The following is a 26,970-nucleotide window of genomic DNA, read 5'->3' as shown; positions in this document are numbered from 1 at the left end:
TGAAGCTCCATTGTTCCACTGAAGGAAAAAGCAGCCCACATGTTGATGGTGCCCCCTCCAAAATTTTGACCAGGAGTGTCTTTTTAGCAATAATTTTGGTTGAAAACCTGCACGTCCGAGAATCAAGGTTCCACTACCCTTGGTCTGCCAGCTTTCGAAGTAAATGTATTCGTCATTGTAACATCTGAAGATACTCGTCTAGAAATGAGAAGACACGTACTAATGTTAACGTACAGTAATGCTGTTATTCCCAAGGCAGTATTAAACCCGCCAGTCTCTACTTCAGTCTCTTTTCTTTTTTTCCTTTAGAATAAAGTTAGTCTGCTTACCATTCTAAGTTTGGGATGCAAGTGGAAATAAAGAAAGAGTGAACAGAATTTGCCCATAGGGCTGAAATAAGTGGGAAAGGATCATTTCCAAAGTACCATATGTTTCTTCAGTGCACCAGCAGTCTGCCTGGTGATGGAGCAAATGTTTGTTTGAACTCTCTGACAGTTTTGTTATTTGTTATTTGTTATCGGCACAGGCATTTCCATCCAAGCCTCGGTGCAAGTTGACCCCGTGACCAGCCTCTCCACCACCTCCTCCACGCTGGAGTACTCTGCTAACAAGGAGGACACCGACGCGCAGTTCTCCTGCAGCTCTCAGCACGACGTGGGCAAGCAGCTGACATCTCCTCCGCTCACCTTCACCATCACATGTGAGGCACCTGACTTCTCCCTCTTTTTGCATGCGATGAAAGGAATGTTTCTTTCGGTTTCATCATGGCAGACTATGAAATAATCATTCCGACTTGTGTTTACCTCGCCTGACTTTTCTTTGCAGGTTATCTGGAAAAACTCCAAACTTTGTTTTTAAGTGTTGCAGGGATGAGCGTGGAAATAGGATTAATGCAGAAGAAGCATTAAATATTGAAGTTGCTTGCTCGGCGTGGCCTCTAAACGTGCTGGCACACTTTCACTCAAGGGAGTTTGTTGTCAAAGAAGGAGCAGAAACCGAGTTGTGAATTCTGCTGCATATTTTTAAAGATTTTTGTGCTTTGTGTCCATTTGAGGTTGTTTCTGCGTGAATGCTTACAGACACAATGGACTGTCGATGCTTAATAGTAGCACCAATACTCACGTATTCAAGCTCAGTCAAAGACCACAAATGTGCCTTTTGTTTGGAACGATGAGCTGTTACTTTAAGAGAGGCAAACTTGTGCCGCAAAAAGCAGGAAGAGCATAGCACTTACTAAATGTGCAGTTAGAGTGACTGTATGTCATGCCCTTTCAGCCAGTGTTTCCCAACCTTTTATTGAGGCAACATTACAAAAAATCCATCACATAACAAGTAGAATGAATGGCAACAGGTGTACACACCTAGTGGAAGAGCATTTCATTGTTCTGCCTGTCACTGGCATAGATGGATGAACAGAGGTACGTTATTACTGGGGTGTCCAAAGTGCGACCCAGGGGCCATATGTGGCCCGTGGCTGTTTTTCTATTGGTCCGCGGCACATTTTAAAGATATAATTTAACAAGAAGACAAAAAAAAAACAACAGCAGCAGCAAATATGGAAAAATCAGCAGTACTTTTACAAGAATAAAGTCAAAATATTAAGAAAGAAAAATGAGGAAAAAGTCATTTTAGTAGCATAAAGTTGAAATATTAAAGAAAGATGGGGTTTTTTAATCGTAATGTAAAAAACAAACAAAACCACAAATAAAGTTGAATTTTTGGACAAATTAGGTAGCGAAAAAGTTATGTTACAACAATAAAGTCCAAATATTATGGGAATAAAGTCCTAATTACGAGAAGAAAATTTAAGGGAAAAAAGTACTTTTCTAACAAGAAAAGAAGGCACCATTTTACGAGAATAAACTCGTATGAAGAAAAATATTGTAATTTTTAGTAGCATAGAGTTGAAATATTTGTTTTAAAGTTGTACTATTATGAGAAACAAAATAAATAATGAAATAACTCGATTTTATTGGGAGTAAAGCAAAAATATTATGGGTATAAAGTAATATTATGAGAAGAAAATTGATGATTATTTAAGTTTGTTTTTTTTTTAATCAGTAAAAATTGGGGGGAAAAAACAGCAAAGTTGAGACTAATAATAGAGTTTTTCACCTATATGACAAAGCTGAGATGCAGTTCTTGAAATATATAACTTAGGATATCTACATGTGTTGCTTTACAAGTTGCATCCTTTCATTTTTCACTATGTGGCCCTTGCTGGAAAAAGTTTGGACACCCCTGCATTGTTACATTGTCAGACCAGTTTTCCCACAGCACGGTGGTTGGGAATCATTGCTACAGGCATAGTATCTGAGGACTGCTGTGATACGATATGCTGTGCCGTATTACACAATATGAACGTTGACCTTTTTGCCCCGATGTGTCTCGTCTCCACCCTCCAGACTCTACTGAGAACATCGTCCTGCAAGTGATTGCACAGAAGCCTCTGGTAGAAGGGGCCAACGTGATCCTCAAGTGCATGGCGGACGGCAACCCGGCCCCAACCAGCTTTAACTTCCACCTCAAGGTACACACTGAGACACCTGCTCACGCTGTTGTGACTCCGCAGAGCATCCCAAGCTAATCAGCAGCTATTGTACAATCTGCAGGGGGACGTGGTGACTGTGAATAACAACGATACATACACCCTGACTCACGTCTCGCGCGACACCAGCGGTGAATACAAATGCTCCCTAATTGACAACCCCTCCATGATGGCTTCCAAGGACGTCATAGTCAATTGTAAGACATCACGTCCTGTTTCTTGGAGAATTGCTTCCATCATTGCTTCCGTTTTTCTTCCTATTTAGCCTCATATGTTGCTGTCAAGAGTGAAGCTTGTTTGTCGGGGGAGCGGCCCACGACGTTCATACGTCTTGGTCTTCCCAGCTTTGTTGTGTCAGCCGCGCCTCCGCTAATAAGCCGCGGCGGCGCTGCAAGCCGAGTGTAGTTAATAATAGAAATATTTCCTAGCTTGTCAGAGCTCTGAATCGTTGTTTCACCATCTTCTCCTCTCTCTTAGACCTAGACATCAGTTTAAGCCCCTCCGGGAACGTTGTCAAGACAGCCGGGGAGGCTTTGGAGCTAAATTTCCAGATCAACTCTTCAGGGGAATCACAGGTCTCCTGGACGAAGGTAAAAACAGTTGGTGGTGTGTCTCTTCGTGTCTGCCTCAAAGAGTGATCTGTTTTCCATTGTTTTGCTTTCATCAGGACAATGTCAAGCTGCACAAAGAGCCCAAGTTTAACAAGCTGGCGTACTCAGACGCTGGCCACTATGACTGTGAAGTGAAAATGGGAGACCTCAACAAGACTGTTTCTTTTAAACTGGTTGTTGAAGGTAAGGTTCTGAAGATAAATCACTCTGGCTGGATTTACATTTCAGCTCTTATTTCAAGTGACCCCGAGCAGATATTACCGCATGAACATGTACTAAACGCTTGCACACACCACCCAAAACAACAATACGAGTATCAGACATAAACCGCAATACATTAACAATACAATTACAGTGGTAACTCATTTTTCTTTATTCATTTACTCCAAAAGGTCCGATGAAAACCAATTTTTCGCATAGGAAATCATGTCTAGCCATCCCTCGTCACATGGCAGTTTGAATTTCACAGCTTCACTCCATGTTTTTTCAAAAATATATGAATTGATTAATCATGCTGTTTTGTGATTGAATAGGGCCATTTATTAGTCAAAAAATATGCATTTTTGAGCAAATCGTATATATATGTTTTACCTAAATTAAGCATTTTCAAGCATATGAATGGCTAAATGAACTAAAATACAAATTTAAACCATTAAGAAGACAAATTCAAATTGCAGATGCTACGTTGGTCACTAGGTGTCAGTAATTGTTAGATGAGACAAGCACCAGAACTGATCACCGTAACAAGTGTTCCCTCTTTTAGCGCGGGGGATAGTTTCCGAAAATATCCCGTAGTAAGTGAAATCCACAAAGTAACCAACTCTATTTTGTTACAATGATTATAGATGTTTTAAAGATGTAACCCCCCCCACAATACACTTTATACACTTTTCTCAGACATGTTATAACATTTTTGCCATTTCTCTCTTGTTTAAACACTCTCGAAGTTGAAATTTTGTTTGAATTTTAACGATCAATCTACTAGGTTGGACACAACAAGTTATTAAGTGACTATTCACTTTCCTGATTGTGCCTCGTCCTGGCGCCGTTCGCCTGTAGTGTTTTTGTATCCTTGTTAAAACATATTGCTCCTGCCGTCGTCCTGCTTCTCGTCCTACTCCTTGAACCGAAGATTCATTTAGCCGGTTGGCTTCTTCTTTTTCAATTGTTAATGGCGGTTAGCAAGCAGCTCACACAGTTAGCGAGTTTGCTAGCGAATATTGACCACAAAAGGAAACGGCACAAAGGAGATTGATTGATTGACAATGGTCTAGAGCAGGGGTGTCAAACATACGGCCCGCGGGCCGGATCCGGCCCGTCTGGTGGTTTGGTACGGCCCGGGGAAGAAAGCTGCATTGTATAAAAAAAAATATTAATTTTCTTTAAAATTTGTAGTTCTTGTATTATCCGCTAGGGGGCGCAGTGTTTTAGTACGTGCAGACAACATGAAAGCAACACTGCGGCGGAACTAGGACCACCTTAACCTGGTAAAATTGAACGTCTGTACAGCGTCTATTGGCGACAATTGCATTATCTACTTTTCCGTTTGCCTCGCACCCTCATCAGCAAAATGTCTTTGTCAAAAAGGAGAAAAGTAGACACAGAGTGTCGGACTTTTCAAGAAAAATGGACATGTTCTTATATGTTCACGGAGGTGAATGGGAAACCCGTGTGCCTGGTGTGCCAGCAGCAAGTTTCGGTGCTTAAAGAATACAATATTCGGCGCCATTACGAAACTCAGCATGGTGAAAAATACAACAGTTTGCATGGAGAATTGAGAAAACAGAAGGTAAATGAAATGATGGCGCGTCTGAAGAAACAGCAATCTGTTTTCACCCGGAGCCGAGAAGCCAGTGATGCTGCGGTGAAAGCCAGCTACCTAATTGCGAGCCAAATAGCAATGGCATCAAAGCCGTACAGTGATGGAGAGTTCATCAAAAACTGCTTGCTGACGGCTGCTGAAATTGTGTGTCCTGAGAAGCGACATGCTTTCGCCAATATAAGCTTGACAAGAAATACCGTGGCAGACAGGATTTCGGAACTCTCTGCAGATTTGGACCACCAACTAAAACGCAAAGTGGGGTCATTTGTGGCATTTTCTGTTGCGATTGATGAGAGTACTGATATCACGGACGTCGCTCAACTGGCCATATTCATTCGTGGAGTTGACAAGACTTTGAATGTCACAGAGGAGTTTCTCGAGCTGGTGCCGATGATCGACACCACAACAGCTGAGGACATTTTCAGCTCCGTCGTTGGAGCGCTGGACAGAGTCGGAGCGGACTGGTCACGCGCCGTAAGCCTGGCTACTGATGGTGCGCCGTCAATGATCGGTAAAAAGGCAGGTGTTGTAACAAAGTTCAGAGATAAAGTACAAGCCGCAAATGGGGGAGGTAATTTTTGGACATTTCATTGCATTTTGCATCAGGAGGCATTATGCAGCAAATCGCTAAGAATGGATCACGTCATGGAGGTGGTTGTCCGAACTGTTAATTTCATCCGAGCCAGAGGTCTCAATCATCGTCAATTTGACAGCTTTCTCAGTGACTGTAACATTATCCATGGTGTGCCTTATCACACGAACGTACGATGGTTAAGCAGAGGTGCTGTGCTAAAGCGCTTCTTTGATTTACGTGATGAAATCGGACAATTCATGGAGAAAAAAGGTAAACCTGTTAAGGAATTACAGTGCCATCTGTGGCTGCAGGACCTTGCATTTATGGTTGACATCACTGAGCACTTGAATATTCTTAACAAAATGTTGCAGGGACGCAAAAAAATCGTAACACAGTATTATGACAGCATACGTGCATTCAAGTTAAAGCTCGGGTTATGGGAGACGCAGGTGGCAAGCGGTGACCCTGCTCATTTTCCCTGTTTAAAAGATATGTGCGCAGCAAGCGTTAATTCTGACGTGAAACGGTACAAAGAGAAGATTTCAGGGCTGTTGATGGAGTTTGAGAAAAGATTTCAGGTTTTTAGCGAACTCGAAACAGATTTTGCAGTTTTTCGCTCACCATTCACAGTCAAAGCTTCTGATTTGCCCGTTGCCATGCAACTTGAAATCATTGATTTGCAGTGTGATGTAGAACTGAAGGACAGATTTGCCTCTGTAAGCTTGGACACGTTTTACAAGTACCTCCTACCAGGCTATCCCACATTGACAGCACTAGCTGCTAAAACATTGTCCATGTTTGGGACAACCTACCTTTGTGAGCAAGTTTTCTCACTAATGAACATTAATAAAACAAAGCTGCGCTCAAAGCTCACACATAAGCATTTGAATGAGATTCTGAAATTGGCTGCTTCTCAGGACATGATGCCTCATATTGATGCACTTGTGCAGGATAAACGATGTCAAGTTTCAGGGGCAAATTCCAAGCAAGACGAATAATTTCTGTGAAAGTTATTCATTTGTTCAAATTGCTTTCCAGATGTTGAAAAACAGTGTTTTTAAGTTCCACAAGGCTGGTACTAAATGTTTTTGGAACATTGTTACTATTTCTGTGATCAGTTTTATGTACAACACACTTAAATATATGTTTAACTGTGTAAAAGGGTTGTTAAAATTGCACATACTTTATTTATGTTCTTATGTTATTCTCTTGTTCATAATATATTGTTCATAATGTAAAAGGAAAATTCTGTTAATAAACATTTTGATAATTTACTCATTCTTTGCACTAATTATTAGTATTAGTGACTAATACAAAGGAAAAAAGTGGGCTTATTGTTAGTTCTATGTAATTTTGCAATGAGTTTACTGGTCCGGCCCGCTTGATCTCAAATTAAGCTGTATTCGGCCCGCAGACCAAAGGGAGTTTGACACCCCTGGTCTAGAGCCAATCAGGACGCAGAACACAATGGGTGGGTTCTCCCTTAACCCAATAAGGACTGTTGTGGCTCTATATTTAGCCGGCTAGTGTCTACTGTGGGTTCCTAATATGCTTACAGGCAAGTAAACACATACTGAGACTAGGTGGAGCTGCACACTTAGTCAACTCTTACATGAGTATACAACACCCTCTACTGATAGCAGCAGTGAATACAGACACATACAACAGAGCACTGATAATACACCACAAAGATGCAGAACACAATGCGCGTTCATACGCTATTAAAAAAAAAAAGAGCAAAATTTCACTTTAAAAAAATCTCCTTAACAGTGAATCCGCGAAAGGTGAAACACAATGTAGAGAGGGAACACTGTATTGCAGGTTTAAATTGTGTCACAGCAGGCACAAAAATTAGAACATAATAATAATAATAGTCTGTTGCGGTCGTAATACATTAGAAGCTAAAACTCAACTCTGAACACATTTACTGCGACACACACGAGCACACTTTATTTATGTATTAATGGCTTTTTTTCTCTGATTGTATATACCAGGGTTGTCCAAACTACCGCCCGGGGGCTATTTGCGGCTTGGTTAGTGTCGTGAATGTGCGCCGAAATTTTCCAGCTAGCGTACAATATGGTGGGCATCTTGTCGTGTTATTAATACACTGCGTGAGTCCAACTGCTTTAATGTATTTTTATCACAAAGCTAGCATAGTTAGCTATAGAAGTCAGCCGTGAGTATTCCAAAAGACACAATGTGGCAGTGAGACACCATATTCCTGTTTTTGTCATGAGTAATTTTTTTAATTCAATCACGCTTCTCACGAGAAGTGCGGTGTCTTGCTGCCACATCCTGTCATCCCGTCTGGAAACAGTCACATCAAGAATCATGTCTTCAATGAAGGTAAAAGTATAGTGACTGGTTAGGCAACCAGATTAGACTCCACAAAGTTGACAACTCTACATTTGAGAATTGATCAAGCAAATGAAATGAAGTCTTTTTAATTAGTGAGATTCAAATCTATCATTTGTGGGCACCGTTTCCGACAGGTTTGCGACATCCCTCTTAGTTCCGGCTTGTGCTTGAGGTGTTCTTTATATTGTTATATCGTGTATGTGTGCAAAGCAAAAAGAAGATCACAACAACAGCATCCTGTTGCAGGCGCTCCAGTGATCAAGCAGCTGTCCAAAGAGCGCGGTGAAGATGGTCAACATAAAGTCTTGATTTGTGAGGCCGAGGGCTCTCCAAAGCCATCTGTTTCCTGGAGCATCAACGGCACCTCGGTATGCATAGGCACACACACACACACACAGACACACACACACTCTCCCACAACAGCAGCAGCAGCACAGAAAATTGCATTGATTTCTTTCCTCAAGGAAACTTGGACACAAACTTTTCAAGCAATAGCAAAGTGGGTGGGTGTGATCATAAATGTTTTTTTTGGCTTGTTGCAAAAACATTTTTTAATTTTCTTTTTCTTTCCTTTTTTTTTTTTTTTTGAAGAAGCAACTTCACAGCAGCTGCACACGACAGCAATCACCATCACAGCTCTTCTTGGCTCGCGAAACCAACCAATTAGGACGAGTCGATGTGAATTTGTTGCCATTGTTGCCTAGGCTACTCGCTAAGATCTTTCCCCTTTTGATGACCTCTAGCAATGAAGAGATGTTGCAGAAGTTTGCTGGTGTATTTTTAATTGCAGCCAGACAACAAACATTGAACAGCCTGTCAAGTCTTGGCAATTTGTTGTTTTTTTTACCATAGTAGATAGAGACAGGTGGTTGGGTATAAGAAGAAATTAAACACTTGATGATTATTTGTGATGAAATTCTGTTTCACATCCTAAGGATATTGCCGCCACAAGAGCGCCATTCTTAATTTGCTTTGACGCCTTCTGTTCGTTTCAGGCAGGGATTCATTTAGAAAGCTGTACATTGTCGTTTTAACACTCTTGGATTAAAAATAAACACCGCTCACGCTCTCTGTGGACTTGTCATAGATTCGTAGCATTACAAATGTATTTAAAAATAGCATTACATATCGGGCTGCCGAGATGTGGCCGAGTGGTTAGCATGCGCAGTCAGGAGATCGGGAAGACGTGGGTTCGAATCTCCGCTTGGGCATCTCTGTGTGGAGTTTGCGTGTTCTCCTCGTGTGTGCGTGGGTTTTCTCCAGTTTTACTCCAGTTTCCACCCTGGCGACCAGTACAGGGTGTACTCTGCCTCTGTCCCAAAGTCAGGTGGGATATGCTCCAGAATACCCCAGCGATCCTAACGAGGATAAGCGGCATAGAAAATGGATGGATGGCATTGCATATTTGTTATGGTTACATCAGGTGTGTCCAAAGTGTGGCCCGCGGCACATTGTAGAAATATAAGTACGCGAAAATGAGAAAAATACAGTGAAAAAGGAAAAAGGTGATATGTTTGTTCCAATAGAGTGGAACCTCGGTTAGCGTCATTAAACCGTTCGACTCATACCGAAACATACTCTCACCATATCATATTTATAATAAGAAATAATCCAAATCCACCCACAAATATTAACACCAAACACTTTTTAAAATAGTTTTACATACAGAAAACAATGTGAAATGCATATACAGTAATCCCTCGTTTATCACAGGGATAAGTGGATTTCCACCAAGTTAGATTCCTTATTTATAAATGTTATATTTTCATAGTTAAAGCATAGAAAACCTGTTTACAACCTTCTAAATACGAGTTTTAACATTATTAGAGCCCTCTAGACAAGAAATAACACCCCTATAGTCGCCTTTACCCAATATAGTAGACATAATAAGAGGAAATACCTCCTCACTTTCCTCCTCACTTCTTTGTGGCAGTCGATATACTCCCGTGACAACTCAACTCACAGTGACAGTAGATACAAATAACTTTGGTCTTGTTGCGAGAGCCATCTTCCAGGGCTTTGAAGCTAAACTTACCATTCAAAATGCCCTTTTCTTTGTCCATTTCTGCTCAAAGCTACAGTGTGGGCCGAGGGTCAGACAGGACGTGCGCACATTAATCACGCATCAAAAAAAAATCCATTAAAAGAAATTTGCGTAAACGCGACAGCCTAATAAAAATGTTTTAAATTAAGTAAAATACAAATACAGTTTAAGGCAATAGAAGACATAGAAGACTGGCCGCTAGCTTGATTGTCAATGACGGGCTTTTATTATTTTATAATTATCTCACGACAGGCACAATAATAAAATCATCATCTTCATAATATTACGGGCTACTGTTGTAGTCGTGCTCAACTCTGAATCCCCAACGTCACTTTCTGTCCGTACGTCTGGAACATATTTTTTTTAAACACACACAAGCATGAGTCTTATTCATGTCTTAAATGACTTATTTTCTATGATATCTAGTATATTGGGTAATAGGAGTGACTGTAGGGGTGTAATTTCATGCCTAGCAGGCTTTAATAATGGTAGAAATTATAACCTTGATAAATGAGGGATTACTGTAATTTGACTAAATAAAATATATATATTTAAAATACCTAAGGACCATCCTACACCCCCACCCCCCGTATGCCCCTCAGTGGAAAAAGACCTGGCTGAGATGACGGGACAAACCCAACAAACTGAAATTTCAGTCGATGACCCTTTTCCATCCTGCCATTCTGAGGCAGTTGATGAACAAAGAAAGGAAAAAAAAACCTTTTTGTTTCTGCAGTGTACCTGCGTGCACGCCGACAGCACAAACACTCAGCGTGGGCAGAGTGAATTACATACGGGGGGCCTGAGGGGGGTCTATTTGTGCAGGATCCTTTTCAATCCTTCTAGACTGGCCTAAAAAGAAATAACCTTGACACCTTATCGGAACCTGACTGCCATAATAATGAACCCTTTGCAAACAACACACTTTACTGCATCTGGCTAAAAGGTTTATTTTCCTCTTAGCCTTACGTGACACCTTTTCAGAGCGAACTTGAAGACAAGCCTGCCTAATGGCTATTGGTGTACACCATACCCACATCCTCTTGTATACGTGGATGAGCTTGAAAAGGGTGTTGGCAGTTGGTCTTTTGTGTCAGTTTTCCCCCCTCCATGAGGATTGCAAGCGTGCACCTTGAACAGTGAAGAAGCTCACATTGGTGCAACATCGCCACCTAGTGGTGTAAAAGACCACTTGTTTTACTGGGATTTGGCCTGGATTGCAATAGGGAACATATCCAAGTACAGTCATGAGTCACGACTATCACGGTTTTTCAAATATATATTAATGAATAAATCATTCATTTTTGTGGTGGAATGCAGCCTATTATTAGTCAAAATTATGCATATCTAAGCACATCTTAAGTATGTTTGACCACATTAAGCATTTTCAAGCATAAAAGTGGCTCAAATTCAAATATAAGCCATTAAGAAGGCTCATTCAAATTGTGAAGGTTGTATTCGACATCGGTCACTTGGTGTCAGTAGTTGTTCGGTGACACAAGCACCAGACTTGATCACCAAGCTTTTATTGCAGGTTTGAATTATCTCACAACAGGCACCATAATAATATCATCATAATAATAACAACACAGGCTACTGTTACGGCCATAATTCAGCAAAGATTCAACTCTGAACCCCCGACGTCACTTCCTGTCCACTCATCCGGAACACATTTATTGAAACACACACAAGCATGAGTCTTATTTATATCTTAAATGGCCTATTTTCTCCGATTATGTCTACTACAGTATATTGGGTAATATGAATGTAAAGGTGACTATAGGGGTGTTATTTCATGTCTAGAGGGCTCTAATAATGTTAAAAAGTGTATTTAGAAGGTCGTAAACAGGATTTCTATGCTCTAACTCTAACAAAAATATTTGATTTAAAAATGAGCAATCCTACCTCGCAGAAATTCATTTATTGCAGTCGGGTCTGGAACCAATTAGCTGCAATAAAGGATGGATTGCTGTGTGAAATAGACTATAAATTGAGCATTTTCAAGCAAAAAATGGCTAAATGAACTAAAATACAAATATAAACCATTAAGAAGACATTCAAATTGTGAATGCAGTATTCAACATTGGTCATTAGGTGTCAGTAATTGTTTGGTGAGACAAGCACCAGACTTTATCGCTGGAACAACAGGCTTTTTTTGAAGGTTTGAATTTTCTCACAACAGGCACAATAGTGATATCATCATAATGATAACTTGGGCTACCGTTAGGGCCATGACCCAGCAAAAACTCAACTATGAACCCCCGACGTCACTTCCTGTCAACACATCCGGAACATATGTCTACTGTAGGAGTGTAAAGGTGACTATAGGGGTGGTATTTAATGTCTCGAGGGCTGTAATAATGTTAAACGTATTTCAAAGGTTTTCTATGTCCTAACTATGAAAACATTCCAATTAACCACCAAACCAGGGATTCTGTTGCAGCCGTAATCCAGCTGAATCTCAACTCGGAACCCCCGACGTCACTTCCTGTCCACACATTTGGAAGACACTTATTGCAACACACGCGAGCACAAGGCTTATTTATGTTTTACATTTACTCTTGTTATATGTACGACAGTATGTTGGGTAATAGCAGTGTAAAGGTGACTGTACGGGTGTGATTTTGTGTCTAGAGGGCTCTAATGTTAAAAAAACATATTTAGAAGGTCATAAACAGGTGTTCTATGCTCTAACTATAAAAAATATTCCATTTATAAAGAAGGGGTCCTACTTTGAGGTATAAACGAGGGATTAACGTACAGTATATTTCAACATATTCATAATTTTTCTGGTGGCTTTGTTTGACTTCTGTGGAATAAATCCACTCTAGTTTTTTTTTTTTTCCAACTTCTAACTAACTTCTCGCACCTCCAGCGAGCCACACTGTCTTGTTGTTTAGATTTTTTTCCCCCTGTTGAGACAGCAGCACTATCTCAATTTACCCAGAAGGGCAATAAAATAAGTCCTCTATTTGAGGGCGTGGCATCGACAGTATTAGAGCAGAGGCAATCCGTTATTGGTACAAATCTGTTTTCTGGTACTTGTAAATGTTTAAGAATGACGTGTGACATTTGCAAAGGTACATGAACCCTGCTTACCTCACATGTGTTTCTCTCACATGGCCCAGCTTTACGAAAGTCCTTTCATCAACGGGAAGATCACGCACAAAATCACAGTGGTGCCCACGGTCAACCTGACCGTCTCGTGCACCGTGTCCAACGTGTTTGGCACGGACACGTGGGATATCGATGTATCGTCTCGTAAGTACGCCGCAGTGATGTCAGCTATGTTTTTGCCAGCCTTCACCTCTGCTTTCCATTGATCCTGTTCACTAACTGCCTGCATGCTGACTCCACGCCACCCCTCTAACCGCATTCATTCATTGATTCATTCATTCATTTTTATGCACCATTATTTTTGTGTTTAGGGTTTTCAAGCTTTTTATTTTATCATGTGTAGCTGGAAAAGGATGCAAGATAGAACACGCAATTTGGACAAAAGTGTTGGGACAGATGACCACTGCACCGAAAGGCTTTTGATAAGATATTGGAGGACCCGTTGGCTCACCTTCTCTCATCTAGTTCATCCTGAATGTGTCCTAACAAGCCTCTATGCACCAGAGCACACAAAGGGTCTTCCCCAATCTTTTCCCACAAAGTTAGTCTAGTCCACCTACTGATTGATTAAAGCAGGGATGTCCAAACATTTACCAGCGAGGGCCACATAGTGAAAAATGAAAGGATGCAACTTCGCCACTTTGATATTTTGTAAAGCAACACATGTAGACATGCTAAGAAGTTATAAATATTTCAAGAAAATACTGCATCTCAGCTTTGTCATATAGGTGAAAAAGCCTTTTATTAGTATCAAATTTTGCTCTTTGCTCTTTTTCACAAATATTTAAACTTTCTTCTTAAATAATCTTTGTAAAATGTCTTCTTGTAGTATCAAATAACATTTTGACTTTATTTCCATAATATTATAACTTTTTCCCCAACCTAATTTTTTTTTAATTACAACTTTATTTTGTTTTGTCTGTTTCTTATATTACGACTAAAATTATTATTTTTCTTTAATATTTAATTTAGTTATTTTCCTCATATTACAACTTACAAATTAGGTATTAATAATGTCTTTTACATGTTACAACCTTTTTTTCTCATTAGAATATATTTTTTAAACATTTTTCTCTTCATATTTTGACTTTATTCTCATAATGTTTTTTTTAACGAGAATAAAGTTACATTTTTTTTCCATTTCTGCTGTTGTTTACTTTTAATTTTCCAACTTTCTTCATGTAAATTTTGTTGTCGGAGTTATGACTTTATTCCCATAATATTTTGACTTTATTCTCGAAACTTTTTATAACTTTTAACGCAACCTAATTTTCCAAAAATTACAACTTTATTTGATGTTGCATTTATTACGACTTAAAAAAAATAACATTTTTCTTTAATATTTAAACTATTTGCTACTAAAATGACTAAAATTACATTATGTTTCCTCATATTACAAGTTTGTTCTCCTAAAATTGCAACATTTTTCTCATTAGAATATGACTTTTTTTCCTCTTAAAATTTTGACTTGTAAAACTGCAGTAGTTTTTTTTTCATTTCTGCTCTTGCTGGTTTATTTTTTAATTTTCCAACTATTTCAACTTTCTTCTCGTAATTATGACTTTAATCCCGTAATATTTGGACTTCTGGTAACATTGTAAGTTTTTCTGCAAACTAATTTTCCAAAATTTATTTTCATTTATTTATTGTTAGAAATATCCGATTTTAATTTTATGCTGTTAAAATGATGTTATTTGTCCTCATAATATTACGTGACTGTCGTAAAATTCCAACTTTTTCTCGTTAGATTACAACTTTTTCCTATAAATATTTAGACTTATTCTCGTAAAATTGCTGCTGATTTTTCCATTTTTTTCCAAGTTTTCTTGTTATATTTTTTAAATGTGCCGCGGGCCGCACTTTGGACATCCCTGCTTTAATGAATGAATGAATTAAGGGGTGTGTCTCATTGCTTTTGTCCATACAGTCCCTGATGTGACCGCGTGTCCATTAGATAATCAAACACAAATCATGCATGCCGCCGTCTTGTCCTCCTTTTTGCCGTGCCATGTTTCATTTTCTCTTCTTCGCTGAGTTGTTTCTGAGTGTTTGGGACGCTTCGCCTCTCTCTCTCTTGCTCTTTCTCGCCCCCTCAACCAGTGTGCGTATGTTGGGATGCTGGGACTCGATCTGTCCCCTCTTGAACCTCCTGCATGCCACAGTAGTTTAGAAGTAGCGTAGACTTCATTTTTCCTTGGTTGGACGTTAATTTGATTTCATATCTGATTTCAGTATTTGAGGAGGTGAGAGTGGATAAACGAGGTAAGTTATAGAAGTCTTCTTGCTTGTGGTGGAAAGGGAAGGAATTTTAAAGGGAACATAGTGTGCGGCGACGAAAGTACAGATACAAAGGAAGGGATGGCGCCACCAGCATCCTGGCAAACATTACCCATAATGCTTTGCTGGCTGGATGATGAAGAGAGTCATAAACATAGAACTGCTGTCACAATCATGTAGAGTGCTGATGTCTGCATCCCATTGATGCCTTGAGTGGTTTTGCTCACTAGCGTGTGACTTTCAGGTTTGTCTTGTTGTCTTTCCGCAGACCAATCCAAAGACGGCGATCAGACCAAGTTGGTGGTCGGAGTCGTGGTCGGCCTTCTCATCGCCGCCATGGTTATCGGCCTGGCGTACGGAATCTACCAGAAGAAATCCAAGTGAGTCGCCACGCGGCGCATTCGAGCTTTTTGTCCACCGTCTCATTCGTGTTGGGGCGCAACATTTCCCGTCGCAAATCAAGGAAACAGGTTGCCATCATGAAACTTGTATGCCATGCAAGTGTAAAAATAAGTTAACCACTGCTAAGAATGAAATGTAAAAAGGATAAAACACTCATGACATGGCTGGCGACAAGGGTGCAATGCAAAAATGAGCCGCTTCGCAGATGAACCTCGCACATTGTCAAGTGTAAAAAGAAGTGAATTGCTATGCAAACTTAAAAAAAAAAAAATGTCATTGGTTTTGTGTGTTTGGCTTTATACACAAACATACTACTGTAAATTCCGGTGTATAAGCCACACCCACTAAATTTAGAGGAACGTTTCAGTGGCAGATTACTATCACTGCCCTGCTCAAATGAAAGACTGAGCAGCTCATTCCTCCCCCACGCCATGCGGCTTTTCAACACATCAGAGGGGGAGCGATAAAAACACACACAGGATTGGACTCATTACCTTATCATGAATAATTATTATTATGTATTATTATGTATTATTGCACTACAAGTTGGAAGTGAACCGTTCCGTATTATTTATTTATTTGTTCTTACTTTATTTTCTTATCTGTCTCTTCTTATCTTGCCTGTCTTATCTTGATTGTTTATTAGGACTTTGTCATGATTTTTGGAGAGCTGCTTGAAATGTGAATCTATCTATCCATCTATCCGTCCATCCATCCATCCATCCATCTAGCTGTCTGTCTATCCATCCACGTCATAGAGTGGCATATTGTGACGCGCACAGGATCGGCCAGCTCTTTATTTAACAGGAGCCAATCATGATCTAATAATAAACTCACCGCGAGCCTGTCAACCCATTACTCAATATAACAATCTGACAGTTTTCATCTTACAAAACAGTTTTATCTTACAAACAACATTAAACTATTTACACAGCAAATAACACTCAAACGTTACACCTCAGAAATATAGAAACATGTGCCAATACAAGGTTTATATGTGGGAGAAAAAAACGCAACATTTTAAAAGTGTTTCCATAATGCATTTTGGTTGAGAAAACCATTTCATTGGAGGAGAGCATGGAAAGCATACTTGTAGAAAATGGCTGCAATGCTGCTTCTGTCACGTTGGACGTTGGATATTTGGCTCCGTAGCTACAGCGGTAGTTCCCTCTCACTGTGCCCGGACTGCTGTGTCATGGTGTAGGGAGCTCACACGGGAAGTGACGCTCTGACCGTGGTTGCTTATAATAGGGACCGCACAAACACTACTAAACAAGTCGAAACGGCGGCAAAGAACCTTGGAAACTCCTCTGTTAGCGTGAATGGACGCTAGCAGGGTTCGCTTAGTTTAGCTAGTGCAGCTGTGTTTGTGTTTCTTTCATATTTCAATTCTATGATGAGTTCTATGAATTCTATGAATGATGAGTTTTTCTCGTAAAATTGTGACTTTTTTTCTTTTCAAATTTTGACTTTCATTCCAGTAAAATTAAAGATTTTTGTCCCATTTCTGTAAAGGCATGTTGGAATGTCCATTTTAAATGGAATTAGGTGAATTAGTTGCCATGTAAATCGCTAATGCTGATCGCCAGCGTGTGTATGGGGTTTACAATGTAAATTAGCATCCAGCTAGCACATTTGTTTAAATGCATTTGGTTTGTTGAATGTCACAGAAATGATTTGTATCTTGTGCAAACCATAATTGACGTGCTTTATTTCTGTATGTTCAGTTTTGACCTCACGCCCCCGAGTGGGGGTGGGGGCAGAGGGGGACCCCATCCCACTATCTGAGAAGCACTGACTTAGTCAAGCGCCCTGTTCAGCACACCTCAGAGCACCAACTATGCATGCAACAGCGTCATCATATCTTGAGCATATGACAATAATGCCGAAATGTGTCGTATTTGCCAGGCAAGGCAGCTGGAAGACCGGCGAGAAGGAGAACGGCTCCTCTGAGGAGGAGCGAAAGCTGGAGGAGAAAGTGGAGGAGAACAGCCAGAAAGCTGAAGTGTAGAGAAAGAAGAGCAACCAACCATCCTTTTGGGAATGTGAAAGGTACGAGAGGGAAAACACATTGCAAATTGGGAATGAATAATATGTCACTTAAAACCGTCCTCCTACCTCTCATCTCGTCCTTTGCAGCGAGAACATGGAACTTTGCACGTTTCTCCTCCCATCATCTTCTGGGAAAAGACAAAAAAAAAAATAACCGGTGTACATTTCAATGAAGACAGTTTGGATTTGATTTCAGGGAGAATTTGAGTACAAGTCAAATCCAACCTCCTCTGAAAGCCTCCCCACTCAAAAGAACCAATTGGATACTGTACGTGACATGTTTGCTCTACTTGATCCACACGATTCATGTTTGTTCGTAACTTCTAGAGAAGGAACTTTTTGGTTAGTTGCTGCAAGTAAAAGAACTTTTAGACCAGTTTGCCTTTGCTGTAAACATGTGTAGGCCTGCATCATGTCATGTTTTGTTTTTTGTGTTGGCAACTTTCAACGTACATACACGTTCTCCGTTTGTTCATTCATTTGGGCATAAATGACTGAGAAGAAATCGCTGAAAGGGCTAAAGGGGTGTTTGCTTAGTTGTGGTTAACGATTGCAGGAAATAGACCACCTTTTTGTTGTCTGAGAGACAACACGCCACTTTGCTTTTTTTTTTTCCAAATGTACTGTATGTTAGCCATAACCGCCGGGTGACGCATGAGCAGGCAGAACAGGGGTGGGGGGGGGAATGTACCTGCTCGTCTCTTCCGTTGGAACATTTGCTGGATCTGAAAACATGTTGGACCGGGATGTCTTTGTGAAGTACGATTTTTTGTTGTTGTTGTTGTTGTTGTGGTTTCTATTTATGTTGTGCAAGATGAAAGATCCTGGTAGGCAAATTGAAAATGATTTTTCCATCCCACATTTGAAATTGTTGATAAAATTGCTTGCAGACTGGAGACAAATGTAGCTAATTTCTTTTGTTTGCTCCGCGTCGGCTTGAGTTAGCGTCTCAGCATGCGATGACGTCGCCATCAGACCCTGGAGCAACCCGCCTCATGAGAAAACATCCAATTGGAAGAATGACCAAAGAAAGTGAACATTGCCATGCAAGTATTGTAAATATCGCTTTTGTTTTTTTTGTACTTTTGTTTAAAATAAAGTGTACATTTGGAAAAACTACTATCTTTTTCTCTATTGTCCGTTGTTAGTATTTGGATAAACTTTACAGTCAGTGTACAGCTTGTTTGGCAGTATTTACTAGCTACTGAAAATGACTCCACACACACCCAGAACTAGAAGGACCCTTTCGAGCACTGGCCGGGGGAGGAATGGTCTGGTGGATCCCAGGATCGGCAAGCTCTGACCAACCAGCCAAAGCAGAAAACGTGGGTGGGTGAAAGGAGGTCTGGAGGATGGTAAGTGGTCCATCCCGCCCAGGTGTCTGGGCCTTGGGCTGGCGTGGTAATGGCGCAGGGAGGGACTGGACCTTGGTTTCCCGTGGACCCGGAACCAGAGTCGTCCAGACCTTCGGGCATTGTGAAGCAAGAACAGGAGGCGGCGGGACCTTGACATACCTTGGTGTAGGAACAGGAGACAGTCGGACTTTGGCCTGTCTTTGAGCAGAAAGAAGAGACGACCACACTTCAGCCTGCCTTGGAGCAGGAAGAGAAGGCGATTGTATGTATGTATGTATGTATGTATGTATGTATGTATTGTACTTTATTTATCCCACAGCAGGGAAATTCACTTGTTACAGCAGCAAGCAAGATACAAGCAAGATAGTGACACATGGTTCAAGTGGTTCAGGTGTTGTAGAGCCTGACAGCGGTCAGTATGAAGAACCGGCGGAACCTCTCCTTCTTACACCGTGGGTGTAACAGTCTGCTGCTGAAGGAGCTGCCCAGGGAAACAACAGTGTCATGTAGCGGGTGAGAGGTGTTGTCCATGATGGATGTCAGCAAAGCCAACATCCTTCTCTCTCCCACTTCCTCCACGAAGTCCAGAGGACCGTCCAGGACAGAGCTCGCTCTCCTGATCAGTCTATTGATCCTGCTCCTGTCCCTGTCCGTGCTGCCCCCTCTCCAGCAGCCCACAGCATAGAAGATGGCTGAGGCCACCACAGAGTCATAAAAAGTCCGAAAAGGTCCGATTGGATCTTAGCCTGCCTTGGTGCGGGAACAGGAGATGATCATACTTTGGCATGCCTTGGAGTAGAAAGAAGAGGCAATCGGTCCTTGGCCTGCCTTGAAGCGGGAACAGGAGAAAAGCAGATTTTGACTTGCCTTGGAGAGGGAACAAGCGGCAACCGGACCTTGTCCTGCCTTGGGGCAGAAATAAGATGTGACCGGACTTTTGCCTTCCTTGGAGCAGAAACAGGATGCAATTGGACTTTGGCCTACCTTGGAGCGGGACCAGGAGACAATCAGACTCTGGCCTGTCGATCTTGAAGCAAAAGAGGCGATCGGACCTTGGCCTGCCTTGGAGCACAAATAAGAGGCGACTGGACTTTTGCCTGCCTTGGAGCAGAAACAGGACTCAATTGGACCTTAGCCTGCCTTGCAGCGGGAGCAGCAGATGACCAGAAGGTATCCTGCCTTGAAGTGGGACCAGGAAACAATCGAATTTGGCCTGCCTTGAAGCAGAAGAGGCGATCAGACCTTGGCCAGCCTAGGAGTGGCAATAAGTGACAATCGGACTTTGGCCTGCCCTGGAGCAGAAACAAAAGGCGATGGGACCTTGGTCTTTCTTGAAGCGGGAACAGTAGGCAACCGGACCTTGGCCTGCCTTGAAGCAGGAACAGGAGGTGAACAGTAGGGAACAGTGCACGGGAACAAGAGCCGAAGGTCACCTGACAACGCCTTGGGGTGGAGCAGGAGCTAGAAGCGACTGTACTTCTGGCAGCCATGGAGCCTGGACAGGTGTCTGAGCTGTGGCCCTGGAGGTCACAGGATCCACGAAGTGAAACTAACACCACCAGGCCGCCACTTCTGGGAAGCCAAGGCCTCATTTCCTAAGGCCTAAGCTGCTCGCGCCTGGTGGCACCTTTCCAAAATAGGCAAGTTAATGATGACTTTGCGGGGTAACTATTATTTGGCCGGTTACTTCTGCTACATTTTGCTATTATTAGGTTTCATGTTACCCCAGGATGCAAAGACATGGTGGCAGGTCTGATTACATAAACAAAATATCAGCTCTCACAGAGTGGCACAGAACAAAGTCTTTACCGTAAAGTGGAGGACTGACATCACAAGAAGGAGCATAACGGCACAGGAAAAGAGCAACTGGAGGTGCAGCGATGTGCACAGAAAAACTCAGAAAAGTCAAAGGTATGGAAAGGAATGTTTGTGAGTTCAATAGAACCAAAATGTCTCCTCACCGGCAGGTGTGCTCCACAGTTCCCTCTAACAAGAGTAAAGGTGAAGCACTAAACGGAAAACAGATGACACATAATAAAAGCAAATATGGCAGAAACAGTAATGCACTAAACCAAAAGTACAATAAAACCATTATTATGGGAAGAAAATTTACAAGAACAAAGGTGAAATAGTTGTAAAATTAAAAAAAAACAACAAATGGGGAAAAAAAAATGTAATTTGATGAGAATAATCAAAATATAAAGACAAACGAGTTGTATTCTAACAAGAAAAGAAGTCATTTTAAGAGAATAAAGTCAAAATATGAGGAAAAATTTTAGTATCGGAATTGAAATATTAAACAAAAAATACATTGTTTTTTTTCTTAAGTCTTAATATTATGAGAAACAAACAAAACAAAATAAAGTTGTCATTATTGAAAAAGAAGTTGGCGGAAAATATTAAGGGAATAAAGTCGTAATATTAAAAAAGTACAAAGATTATTTAAGAAAAAAGTTGATATAGTTTGAAAAAAAAAACAGTAAAAATGGGAAGATGTCTTACTCCCCTTCTCGCATAACCTTCGCTTTCATTGCATATTAATTGCATATTTACAGTCCAAAGACCAAACTTGGCAATCATTCCACCCTACGGACGTACTGAGCTAGCAAGCCTGTTGCTCTGTGGAGCACGTCATCACTCGCTATTATCGGCAGAAAAAAACGATACCCTTATGCAACTGATATCAGATATGTGCACTATGTAAGTCATTGCAAATGTTGATGTACTCATTCATGCCACTTAATCCTCATTAGGTTCGCGGGGGTATGCTGGAGCCTACCCCACGTGACTTTGTACATACACTCTGTACTGGTCGCGAGCCAATCACAGGGCACATAGACATATAGACAAGCAACCATTCACACTCACATTCATACCAAGACAATTTAGAGTCGCCAATTAACCTAAATTGTTGGGGGGTGGGGGGTTAATGTGGGAGGAAGCCGGAGTACCCGGAGAACACGCAAACATCACACACTGATGTCCAAAGCGATTCGAACTCAGATCTTCCACATCTCCTGACTGTGTGGCCAACATGCTGACCATTACGCCACCATGCGGCCATGATTATATATCTCTTTCTCTATTTTTATATACTGTATATGTATAAAGATCCCGACTCATTGGTAGTAATGAAAACATTAATTGAAAATACACCTACAAGCCACAATATTAGGATGAATGGATGTTTAAAGAAGAGCTCTCACCACTCTAAACTACAACTAAAAGAATACTGTGCCAATCAAAGCAGAACATTTTCATTTATTTGTAAGAGCAGGTTTTTCATTCATTAATATAGTGGCCCCCGCGACCCTAATTAGGATAAGCGGCATAGAAAACGGTTGGATGGATAATAAAGTGGCCTGTGAAATTTAGCTATAGATCAACATGAACCTCTGCTGCCATCTTGTGGTCACATAGGATACTTCACTTTACTGGTGAGAGTGACGCAACACAATAAAAGAGCCAATAAATATTCTTTGTAAGTTCATTGAACAAAACCTTTAATTAAAAAAAAATATTGAAACTATGTTACAATTTCAGTCCACAGCAAAATGCCAGCATTACTCAGCAATGTAATTATAAATTTAATTATAAATTTCCTTGAATCCTGGTGAGTCATTTGAATGAAATTCTTTCAAGCTAATCAGCTTGTGAAGGTACTTTTTTTTCACATTTTCATGTTCATGAAAAGACCTTCAAAAAGCGCCAACAACGCTCCATCTACATATAATGTGACCTGCATATTAACCAAGCTACAGCCACATTGTTATTATTGTTGTCATTAACATTGTTTCGCCCAAGAACTACTTTAAGAGCATAGTGACACCTCGCCACACCACACCGGTAAAGCTACATATTGGAGCTGCTGCCACTGCTGCTGTGTGTTTGTTTTTGAGTTTGGAAAAGTTAACGCTAGGTGTAATGTTACTTTCTGGGTTGCTATGTGAAATCAATGCACCCAGGAAGGAAGTTCGGCTAATGCTTAAAATGACCAAAGTTTGTTTGTAGGTGGCATAGGTGTGTCGCAATATGTGCAGTAATGAGCTGTTTCTTTTTATCGGTTTTGATATCTTTAGAACGCACAGAAAAAATAAAGACTAGTGCATTCGTGTCTTACATAAGGATTGTGGATGATGGGCAAAATTCCCCCCCCCCCCCCCCCCCCCAAAAAAAAGTGCAGTTTTCCTTTAAGCCATGTGCATGCTTGGTTTTGTCAGACGTTCGCTGATGTTTGTTCCTTTCAGCTTGCTTCTCTGTTTCTGTGTTTTTGGTTGGTGAGCTTTATGATGATGATAACAGGTGTGGTGCTGTTATTCCTGCCACACACTGGAATGCATGTATCCATGTTTTTGACGTCCACATCCACCCCCTTTGATGGCAGAAAGTTGCTCTGTCCAAGCAACATCTACAGTACTTGTCCTCCTCCTCTGTTATCAGCTGCCCGAAGGCCTGCGCGTAACCAGGAGCCCAGTCACAATCACATTGTTCATGCGCGTGGACTGTTCCAAATCACCAATCTTCCACACCATTTGCGATATAATGCAATCCTTTTCATCACTTTGCTTCTCTAAAGCATCCACTTTCTCTTCTGGCCCATCCATTTGTTTACAAAGAGATGCAGTATCATTCTTCACTTCGAACTCATTCAATACCAAAGACAGTTACGTTTTTATAAATCCCAACACCTGATCCCAACAACATATTTATACGTATTTTATGGCTTTTTTTGCGCCAAAGGCTATAGAGGTGATGATGCAACTCCTCCCCAATGGATTATGGCTTGAGAGCAATTTTATTGGCCTAAGAACGGCCACTAGGTGGCAGCCGTGCATCATGAGAGGAAGGAAAAACACACACGACAGGAAGAGGAAGGCCTTGCATAAAGGCAGCTGTTACACTGCTGCCACACGAAAAAAATGACCGCATTGTAGGGAAATTTTAACGCATGCACACACGCACATGCACACACATAGTCCAGTTCCAACTCACATAGTTTAGTTCCAAATGGGAAAATTGTAAATAGTTCATGGTGTTATACTTGTAAATCAATGATTTTGATGTAAAAACAAAAACCAAAAAAAAACATTTTGATGTTGTTTATGTTGTGGTATAGTTCTTTAAATATTTGAGCTGTCAAAAAAGCAAAATGTTTGTGTTTTGTTTGTAAAATACTTCATGTCATGATGCTGTTTATCTCTTATTTCATTCTACCTGTCAAACAAATACGTACATTTCAAGCATGACTGTAAAAGTGTACATTCTATGAGACGGATTTCAGGCATAAAAACGTGACAAGTTCTCCCTGACTGTTACAGTTTCAAATCAATTTAACTCAATCTGATGGAAATTCATGAAAACAATTTTAAGCTGAGCTCCAGGCAGGACTCGTGTATATTTTGTTGAATACTACAATGTTTACAGGAAATAAGTGGAAGGGTTTGTGTGGTTAAGAAGACTACGTTGTGGCCTGAATAGATAAAGTGAAAGGAGAAGCAGAATGATTCGAATCACAACATACAGTAACATACTTTCTATTAATCACTGAACTAAATGCAGGGGTGTCCAAACTTTTTCAGCGAGGGCCACATGTTATTGAGTATCAACTTGGTGCTTTGCTTTTTTTTCCCCCCATTTTTCCTGGGTTTTTTTTATACTTCAACTTTCATCTTAAATAATCTTCCTGAACTTTCTTTTTGTAATATTTTCACTTTATTCCCATAATATTGTGACTTTTTCCTAAACCTAATTTTCCAAAAATTACAACTTTATTTTGTTTTGTTTCTCATATTACAAGTTTTTTTTTTTAAATAACGACTTTGTTCTTTAATATTTCAAATCACAAAAAGACATTATTTTTCCCTCATAATATTACAAGTCTATTCTCATAAAATTGCATAGAATACAACTTTTTTCTGTTAATATTTTGACTTTATTCTCGTAAAAATTTGAGCTTTTTTCATTTCTTCTGTTGTTGTTTGTTTTTTTTTACATTTTCCAAGTACTTAAACTTTCTTCTTGTAATTATGACTTTATTGCCAGAACATTTTGGCTTTATTCTCATTCTCATTGCAACCTAATCGCAACTTCATTTTCGAATTTATTGTTCTGATAACATTACGACTTCAAATGAAAGTCTTTTTCTTTCAATATTTTGCCTTTATGCTACTAAAATGACATTATTTTTCCTCATAGTATTATGAGTTTATTTTTGTAAAATTACGAGTTTTTGCCATGAGAGTACGTTTTTTTCTGTGTACATTGTGACTTTATTTTTGTAAAATTATGGTAGATTTTTGCTGGGGTTTTTTTTATTTGTTTTCTTGTTTCATTGTCATTTTTCATCTCCTATTTGTTTATTGATTTTTTTTTTCAACGAAGTGAAAAAAATGGAAATGACAAAATGTAAGCCAACAGAATACTGCATCAACATGTAAAAGTTATGATGTGGGTGGGATTGAATACGCTCCGCTTCTTCCTACTTCTTTCCTGCTCGCAAGCTTTTTGTGAGTAGTTTACGTAAGCATCTGTGTGTAACGATTACCGCTAATGTTAAAATGACGTCATTATCCGCGTCCATGAGCAGATTCTAAAAAATAACGGCCCATTGCGCTATGATGGGGCTTTTAAAAGTGCAACAAGTTGTTGCGATTATTCATCAATTGCATGCTAAGTCCATGGTGTAATAATCAACGCCATTCCTGAACAATACAAGAAAAAGTGCACCATTAACCGTTGAAAATAATATTTTCACACGCAAAACATGGTCATGGTGTCGTTTATTTCAAACGCGCCTGACAAAGTTACATTAAAGAACATCGCATGTTTACACTTGCACTGTTCAACACGTCTGAAAAGGAGTAGGCAGAAGCAGAGCTTATCGAATCCTATGCCCCTTCTGCATGCCTCATCAGTTACTGACAGTTTTTTTTCACTTTCTGAGAAAGAATGTGTATCAGTAAACTTAATAGACAGCGGAAGTCAGGGCCATTTGTGGCCTGCGGCACATTCTAAAAATATAATTCAACAAGAAACCAAAAAAATAAACAACAACAGCAAAAATGGAAAAGTCAGCAGTAATTTTACAAGAATAAAGTCCATATATTTAAAAAAAAAAGTTGCAATCTAATGAAAAAAAGTCAAAACAAGATTATGAAGAAAAATAACCTCATTTTAGTTGCATAGAGTTTAAATAAAACGTCGTAATATTATGGAAACAAATAAAACAAAAATTAGGTTGCGGTAAGACTTGTAATGTTACAAGAATAAAGTCCAAATATCATTGCAAGAAAAAAATTGAAATACTTGGAAAATTACAAAAATAAAATAAAAATAAACAAAAAGTTAAGAAAAAAAAGTTGTATTCTAAGGAGGGTAAAAAAATGCAATTTTACAAGAATAAACGTGTAATCTTACAAAAAAAATAATGTCATTTTAGTAGCATAGAGTTGATTTTTTTTTAAATCATAATAGTATGAGAAACAAACAAAAGAAAATAAAGCTACGGTTTTTGGCAATTTAGGTTGGGGAAAAGTCCTAATATTATGGGAATAGAGTCATACTATTACGAAAAGAAAATTTCAGAAGATTATTTCAGATGAAAATTGAAATATTTGGAAAAAAAAGGGAAATTAAAAAAATAAAGAATGAAGCTGATACTCATAAAAGGCTTTTTCACCTATATGACAAAGCTGAGATGCATTTTTTTCTTGAAATATATATAACGTCTTAGCATAGCTACATGTGTTGCTTTACAAAATATCAAAGTAGCAAAGTTGCATCCTTTCATTTCTGTGGCCCTCGCTGG

General features: G+C 39.9%; 1 protein-coding gene across 2 annotated transcripts in view; it reads left to right on the top strand.

The window, feature by feature from the left end:
• The window catches only part of LOC129191045 (CD166 antigen homolog), a 74,785-nt gene extending 55,872 nt beyond the window's left edge, over positions 1-18,913 (top strand). Inside the window, exons 6-16 of one of the 2 annotated variants that reach the window (XM_054794000.1) lie at positions 527-700; positions 2,406-2,530; positions 2,613-2,745; positions 3,026-3,138; positions 3,216-3,342; positions 8,163-8,284; positions 13,089-13,221; positions 15,310-15,339; positions 15,623-15,734; positions 17,665-17,808; positions 17,896-18,912. In XM_054794000.1, coding sequence (XP_054649975.1) covers positions 527-700; positions 2,406-2,530; positions 2,613-2,745; positions 3,026-3,138; positions 3,216-3,342; positions 8,163-8,284; positions 13,089-13,221; positions 15,310-15,339; positions 15,623-15,734; positions 17,665-17,767 — 1,172 coding nt within the window. In that variant the 3' untranslated portion in view covers positions 17,768-17,808; positions 17,896-18,912. Of the gene's footprint in view, positions 1-526; positions 701-2,405; positions 2,531-2,612; positions 2,746-3,025; positions 3,139-3,215; positions 3,343-8,162; positions 8,285-13,088; positions 13,222-15,309; positions 15,340-15,622; positions 15,735-17,664; positions 17,809-17,895 lie in introns of both variants that reach the window. The other variant, XM_054794001.1, reaches the window with a different exon arrangement.
• Positions 18,914-26,970: the final 8,057 nt, after the last annotated feature.

The sequence above is a fragment of the Dunckerocampus dactyliophorus genome, chromosome 12 (genome assembly GCF_027744805.1).
Source record: "Dunckerocampus dactyliophorus isolate RoL2022-P2 chromosome 12, RoL_Ddac_1.1, whole genome shotgun sequence".
Lineage (NCBI taxonomy): Eukaryota > Metazoa > Chordata > Actinopteri > Syngnathiformes > Syngnathidae > Dunckerocampus > Dunckerocampus dactyliophorus.
This window is presented reverse-complemented; position numbering and strand designations above follow the sequence as displayed.